Source organism: Xiphophorus hellerii, chromosome 21 (assembly GCF_003331165.1).
Source record: "Xiphophorus hellerii strain 12219 chromosome 21, Xiphophorus_hellerii-4.1, whole genome shotgun sequence".
Lineage (NCBI taxonomy): Eukaryota > Metazoa > Chordata > Actinopteri > Cyprinodontiformes > Poeciliidae > Xiphophorus > Xiphophorus hellerii.
Window position 1 is genome coordinate 13,441,965 of NC_045692.1, and position 7,482 is coordinate 13,449,446.

General features: G+C 39.5%; 2 protein-coding genes and 1 long non-coding RNA gene across 4 annotated transcripts; 1 reads left to right on the forward strand and 2 right to left on the reverse strand.

Moving 5' to 3' along the window:
• Positions 1-583: 583 nt before the first annotated feature.
• On the forward strand, positions 584-1,635 carry LOC116711979 (uncharacterized). 2 transcript variants are annotated; one of them, XR_004337371.1, is made up of 3 exons: positions 960-1,093; positions 1,177-1,472; positions 1,546-1,635. It is a non-coding gene; the product is annotated as an uncharacterized LOC116711979 (long non-coding RNA). The 2 variants fall into 2 exon arrangements; XR_004337370.1 differs by having other exon boundaries at positions 584-1,472.
• Positions 1,636-2,508: 873 nt separating this feature from the next.
• LOC116711991 (cystatin-B-like) lies at positions 2,509-4,148 on the reverse strand. The gene is made up of 3 exons (XM_032551650.1): positions 3,972-4,148; positions 3,763-3,864; positions 2,509-2,824 (listed from the first exon to the last, which is right to left on the reverse strand). Exons 1-3 carry the CDS (start codon positions 4,038-4,040, stop codon positions 2,696-2,698), a joined length of 300 nt encoding a protein of 99 aa, XP_032407541.1. The 5' UTR covers positions 4,041-4,148; the 3' UTR covers positions 2,509-2,695.
• Positions 4,149-4,790: 642 nt separating this feature from the next.
• Positions 4,791-7,103, reverse strand: LOC116711990 (cystatin-B-like). Its single transcript, XM_032551649.1, has 3 exons — positions 6,911-7,103; positions 6,712-6,813; positions 4,791-5,647 (listed from the first exon to the last, which is right to left on the reverse strand). The coding sequence occupies exons 1-3, from the start codon at positions 6,983-6,985 to the stop codon at positions 5,519-5,521; spliced, it is 306 nt and encodes a 101-aa protein (XP_032407540.1). The 5' UTR covers positions 6,986-7,103; the 3' UTR covers positions 4,791-5,518.
• Between the last annotated feature and the right edge of the window lie 379 nt (positions 7,104-7,482).

Below are 7,482 nucleotides of genomic sequence, written 5' to 3' on the forward strand. Positions count from 1 at the left end.
TGACAGACACGAGAAAATAAACGGGAGGAAAACCTTGGAGGTCAGAGGTCATCATCATGATCCAGTCAGAGTCTCTTTAGACTCAAACTGCTGCAGCTTCAATTTAAAGTTTAAACATTAAAGTTTAAACATTATGGTAAAACAACAAAATGGGTGCAGCTGCAGGCAAAATAAATGAGGAATAATGAAAATGGGAAGCCCTCCAACCATCATTGATACAAGGAACTAAAGAGCACAGAGGACAGAACCATGCTGATGAATGTACCATCAATTCATTCAGGTGTGGTGAACCAGGGAAAGAACAAAAACAGGCAGGAGCACAACCACTGAATCTATTTCTCTTCTGCTGGCTAGAGTGATGAAGGGAAAATGTAAAAAATAGACTGTTTTCGGTAAAAAAAACAAAAAAACAAAACTTTGGATCAGCACTTTTCAACATTGAGAAAATAAGTTAGTTAGTTCCTCATCTTGAATGACGACAAACAGAATTTTGACATCACTTATCCTCTTGAAAAATGCATCCAAATACAGGTCCCGTAGCATGCAACATAAGTTTTTATAATCACCCAACAACTGGGTTTTTTCCAACAGTCACCTTATTGTGGTGGTTTCAGGCACAACAGGGAGCTGCCCACGTTTTTCAAACGAGGACAATAAAACCTTTAAGTCTGCTCTGACCAGCAGGTTAATCATCTTTGCCTTTTGGGATCATCCAGAGCAAGAATTTCCATGCTGAGACTTAGCTTTGCCTTTTCGGTGTCTGCTGAATTTTAAAATTAAGAGGTTTCTTTCACAATTAATGTTTTTAGCCTTTATTTTAGCAGCCTAACTTTTACTCAGATTTCTGCTTCACTTCAGCGTTTTCAGTAAATTTGAGCTGCTCTCTTTTGGGTTCTGTTGGGTTCCTGGGTGTTTCCTGTCTGTGGTTGGGGTTGCTGTTTCCCCGTCCATCCTTCAGGGGGCGCCTGGCAGCCATTCCTGGAGGGCGTGGACCAGCTGATATTCATCACCTGCACTGCATGATCTCATTTGGAGGAGCATAAGAGGAGGAGGCAGCCCACACACCAGTGCCAGAGTGTTTTGCCAGTTTTTGGTATTACAGGCCATCTGAAGTTATCCAGTGATCGAACTTTGTGAATTTCTAGTGATTCTTTGTTTTTTTTTGTGCCTCCATAGGAACTCTCACTACAGAAGCTGTGAACCCCTTAGTGGAAATCCAGCGCAGAACCTCTCCTTGTGACGCCGGTGGATTATTGCCCACCGGATGCCCAAGTCCCTGAATCCCACCTTGGTGATCGGATCTCCACGCTCGCTGCCCTCCTCTCTCCGGCCATAACGAAACCCGCCCAGATCTCGTCCGCCCTCCAGAGCTGCCCCACCACCATTAGCGAAGCAGCAACACTCAACCTCAAGTAATCCGGCCAGGATCCTTCAGATCTTCCCCCCCCCCGGTCCGTATCATCTCAGCTGAAGTAAGAACGTTAAGTTTTTTGCTGTTTACCATTTCCTCCAGTCATCGAACTCACCATACTCTCTCACCCTTAGCTCCAACCAGAAGCATCGAATCCTCTCCGGACCAGTTTTTCCCCTTTTCCTCTGACTGTCATTCCCTGCAATAAATATCATTTTACTGATTTCCCTTGTTCTGTGGGTGTTCTTGCATGTGGGTCAGACGATTAAAACCCAACATGACAGGTTCAGGTTACAGAACAAACTTTTTTTCTTTACGAATACTTTTAGTATATGCTTGCACAGTTTCTAATAAGAGAATGGTGCAATTTTTATTATGACCATCTCTATGGTAACATCTGAGTCTGCAACTTCACCCATTATTTTTTAGCTGAAATTTGTTATGTTAAAAGGTATGTGACAGTATCATTTTTCTTTGGGGTGTGGTGAGATCCATGGTTCAGTACATATGCTTGTCAAGACATGAAATTAATACAATCTTACAAAGACATTGAGTTCAAAATGCTGATTATAAAATCGATTCCGATGCAAACCTGCCAAAAGATTTTGTTTATGGCACAGACCAAATTCAAATCATAAAAAAAACACAAACTTTGAGTAATAGAAATGAAATTATGTGAGAATTTTATGACAAATCCATAAAGTGCCTGAAGCCACATCAACAGTTCTAACATTTTCAACAGACCGACAATAAGGAAGATTATTTTGTGCCTGCCACTGCAATGTGGCTCATTTCCTACGAGAAGGGATAAAGTCCACTTCTCTGCAGGTTGTGCAACAGGATGATAAAAGCCCAGAAAGGAAAGCTGTGTCTCAAGTATTTTGCTTTTTCTTCATTTTAAAAACATTTAAGACTTTTGTCTCGAAAGTAAACAGTTGTTAGGATGCCTGTGCTCAGGAGACGGTACATTTTGTGAATTTACTCTTGTAGGATGAAGAGGAAAAGATGTTTCAGCTACTTTCCCATATATCTACCATATTTATATTTTGAGATCTTAAGCAACTACAACAGCAAAGGCGAAGAAAAACAAGTCAAAATTCAATTTTCACTCGTTTATTCAAACATATGGTACAAAACGATTTCCGTAACAGATTTCATTCATGATCCACACTGAACACATGGTCAGTTACTACAGTATGAGAGTAGAAAGATGACGTGGTTGGGGAAGATTAGATGGAGGACGCAGTGTGTAGGCACTGGAGGGTTGTTTGAAAAGCCTGTTGTTCAGAAGAACTCAATGGGGTCCTGGTGGCTCTTGGAGAGCTGAATATTGGTCAGCTCACAATCCTGTCCGTGGCATGGGAGTTTCTTGAAAACACGGATGTGAATATGCTCGTCACCTCCGACATGGACCTGAAAACAATTAAAGCTAACAGTTTACACTGCACTCACTTGGGCAAACCCTTAATTATGTATAATAATATGTAATACTACTTGAACTTTTTCATATTGTCACAACAGATGACACAAACAACAAAAACAATCGAGAGATTGTGCTCTATCTAAAGCATTAAGAGTTGCAACCTCGGATTTTTTTTTGTCTTAAAAAGTGAAAATAATAATAATAAATAAAAAACATGCATGGTTCTTCTACTTTGAGATTATGCACTAGTTTGTGTGTTAAATCCATGCCCTCACTTAATACTACATTACCCACGATGCACTTGTTTGTTTTGTAGTTCCACTCGCCCATAGCTTAGCAATTTGCAATTAGTGCATGTTAGATGCACACAGTCTGTTACATTGTGTTTGTCTATGGTATGTATCAAAGAAAGAAACGTTAAAAGTGATTAAATTTAGACTTGAATCCCGTGCAACGGAGGACGAAACATGAAAAAGATAAACGACTATTGTAAAATGAAACTACAAATGCTAACAAAGCAGTTGTTCCATTTCTCTTGGTGCTGGACTGAATGTGTTTCCGGGTTATATCAGGTGTTAGAGAGTTTAGAGCGATGCGCGCTCCCGCGACAGGGCATGCAATTCTCGGCATAACACCGGCAAACCAAAAGGTGTCCTGCACCTTTTGCACAGGAGGGACTCCGTCTCACTAGTAGTAGCTGTGTATCTATGCCTCTGGTTTCGGTCATGCTAGGCGAATCGTAAGGAAAGGATGAGTCATGGCAGATTCACACAATTAAAAAACCCCATCTGGAGTCCTTTCTAATGTCAACTGCTAATAAGACAGTAACTACAAGTACTGTTGACTGTTTCCAGCAGCCAACCACATAGATCATCAGAGAGAAAATAAGGCATTTAATGTATGTAAAAGCTTTCAGGGTTGCATCTACCTTTATGAAGAAGTTGGTCCCCGCTACAACCTGACTCTTGTAGCTCTTGGCGGTGAAGGTTTCATAGGTCTTTCCTGCTTTCTGCTCCACTTTAGTCTTCATCTGAAAAACAACGAGACAGCAACAAGGAAAAAGTCAGACAGGGCTGATTTGAGCAGGTCTGCTTTTAATTTGCAGTATTTTTAGTCAAGAAGCAGGTTTTCCCTTACTGTATTACATATCTCCTGAATTTCGGCCGTGGCGTCCTGTGCCGCTGCTGTTGTACCTCCACACAGCATGTTGACTAGTCAGTACAAATGCGACAAACGAGAGAAAACCAAGAAATATCCAACCAGTCTATCTGTGAGGCTTTTAAGTTGAGTCAGTAAATCACATGATGCAGCAGCGCCTTGGAGTGTACCATCACAAAGTGGAGAGAGGTGTGTTTTTATTTTAATTTAGACTCCGATGACAATGGTAGAATGAACCAATTGCATTGGTTTCTAAATGGAGGCTAAGCAGCATTGATATAGTATTGATTTAAGCTTTCTACGCTTTTCTTTTTAAAGGCACAGGCATTCTACATTTCACATGCTTCCCTCATCCGACTCGCCTGGTTCAGACCGAGGAGTGGATCCTTCACTGACACAGCTGGCTTAATTTTGAGGCCCAGTTCTTCTGGTAATAGCGGAATAAGGAGAGAGCTTTGGGACAAACATGAGTCATGGTGAAACCCACAAACCAAACACCTCACTCAGTTCTCCTTCCTCTTTGCCTCTTTCCACCCTCCGTTCCCCCTTTTTTCAGTTACAGATACTGAATTGAATTTTATTGTGTCGTTTATTAACTAGCAATATGTTTTAATCCCAGCTGGAATAACATATGAACAAATAAATACAATGTAGTAACACCTTAAAATCAAGAAACTATCACACATTAAATGCAATGTTTTTAGAGTGTAGAGTTATTAAATGAAGTGTAAGAAGATAAGGAGCAACTTTGGATCCAAGTCGTCTGTCAATAGTTTGAATTATATCCCAAGAAAACTATTTGCATTTAAAGAACCAGTTTTATTCAGTTACCAGACATCTAAAGAGACAAAACAATAGAGTGTTGAGCATTAGGGAGTTGTTATAGAGTTGCAGCATTAAATGACACAATAGCATTAACTTTCAGAATTTTCCAAGTTCTTTAAACAGCCTAAGACAAAATTTCTCCATTCCATTCATATTGACTGCAATCATACATTTTTACAACTGAACCAAAAAGAAAAAATAACCTTTACTTTTACATCATAGGAGTTGTTGAATTTCACATCCAAAAAAATAATAACCCTGATGAAGCTGCACTCCTTTGAGGTATGTTCTTCATATGCAATATACTTAAGAACATCAAGCTGCAGACATATGAGTCATCATTTGTCTGCAGGGAGTACTGCGTGCAAAACAATAAGGAACATCAGTCACAAGATGCAACCGAGATGTAAATAATGGTAAAGATCAGGGATTGCCAAACTGCTTACAGGCTCATATTTTTAAGTCATAAAGCAGGAAGCGTGGCAGAATAACCACATCATAAAACATGTGACTTGCAGGAGTTAATTTCAAGATTCTCTCTAAGTGAGCTGTCACAGATAAAGAGGAGTAAACAGTTTACAAAAGCTGATGGCTGTATTTAACTAATACATGAGGTTCTCTTTGCCTCATCGTTGCTGGATATTGATGATTTGATGTCTTCACTGCTGGCCGCCGGATCCCGTGCCTGGACTGTGAACCTTTTAAAAGTAATCAATGGAGTCATGGTGGCTCTTGGAGACCTGTATGTCTGATAGCTTAAGATCTCCTCCATAACATGGGAGTTTTTTCCAAACACGGAGGTGAATGTAATCATCTCCACCAATGTGGACCTGAAAGGGACACCATAAACTAAGTTAAACAGGATCCTTTCATGTATTAAAAATGGTAAAGGAGAGTCTGCATGCAGTGACATCAAGTTGATGTCCTTCAGTTGGGGAAAAACAATGTAATTAATGCTAAATGTGGTTACCTGACGACCATTCTTTATATTTGTGGCAAAATTGGTGTCTTTCAGTAGCTTCTGAAAGTAATCACTGACAGTTGGAGCTTTTTACATTTTGTCACATTGCAACTTGAATGCATTTTGGGGATTCCATATTAGATGAAAGTGAAACATTTTCAAAAATTCTGTACAAATATAAATCCAAAAAGTGCATAATGTATATATTCTGATACAACTATAATCTAGTCAGCTAATTAATTAGATGTAGATCATTCAATCTTAGTAAACTACAGCTACTCTGATCAGGGGAGACCAAAGCTAAGCTCTCTGGCTTGCATAAAAACTAACATTTGTTCATTTTGAACAATCCATTTGAGGAAGTGTGAAAAATGGTGATGGCAGTATGACGCTGCGAGTATGGTATTCTTTGGGAGGGACATAAAAATTGGTTAGACTTATTGGGGAGATGGGAGAAGCTAAGTACAGATCAAACGTGGAAGCAGACAACCATTCTTTATATTTGTGCAAAAGAGCTTGGCAGAAAGTATATTCATGTGCTAGAACGGGACATTCAAGTTCAGTTTTAGCTATTGTCCAAAGAACACAGGAATAAAAGCAGTCTCAATATGTAGGAGTATTAGGAGTCAAAGTAAAAATGATATACTACTTTCTCTCTGTCTGTTATGTTTCTAAAAGCATTGGAAATGTCGCTGAAACTTGTGGTTGTAACGTGACAGAATGTAAAAAAGTTCAAGGGATGTTGACTATTTCTGCAGAGCACAAAGCATTAAGCCATAGTAAATTAATAAATTAAAATGCAATAACTTGCCAGCTGTTAATTTTGAAAGTGTATGTGTTCAATTGGATGTTGAAAGGACTCAATGGCAAAGTACTTCACTATCAAGGACAGGATGCCTTAAACTAAAGTTGAACTTCTACAGATAAAATTGCCTTAATGAAGTAGTTTGTCCCAGCTACAAGCTGAGTCTTGTAGCTCTTGGCTGTAAAAACATCATAGGTCTTCCCTGCTTTCTCTTCCACATCAGGCCTCACCTGAGGAAAAATAAGGAGACAGCATACAAATTAATCACCCCAGAGAGTAGGAAGGGTTCATGTCCGAATAGGTGTGGCAGTAGAGGAATGTGCTTACTTTATCACAGATCTGCTGAACATTTTCATCGGCATCCTTTGTCTCATGGGATATCCCCCCACATTTTATGTCCATGGCAGACTTTAAAACAGAAATCAAACTAAACTTGTCGAGAAAACCACTTACTGTGTGGGATCCAGATAGGAATTCAAGCAGAGAGCTGAGCTAATGTTGGTGGACTGTACCATTTCTTTGAAAGGAAAGGGGAGGAGGGGAGCGTTGCTTCTTTAATGCTTACTTGAGCAAATTAAGAAAATACTTGTTTACTTTACATGAATTATCTATACAGTGTAGGAAGCTCTATTTGCCAGGAAGGAAAAGAAAATAAATAGTTTAACACCAATTTTATTTTTACGGTCCATCCACATAGCTCAGTCCCTTACAGAACAGTTGACTTTACTGAGGGGAAAAACCGACTGTGCAAGGAAGCAAAGGTCCGAGTGGGTGTATAATGTCAAGGGCTACTGAAAGTCTTTTCTGTTTCCAATTTTTAAGGTGTGTTTGTAGCAAATATGTTGCAGGGACGGATTTTTATTATGAGAAAAATTCACACATTAAGCTGCTCTGTGAAC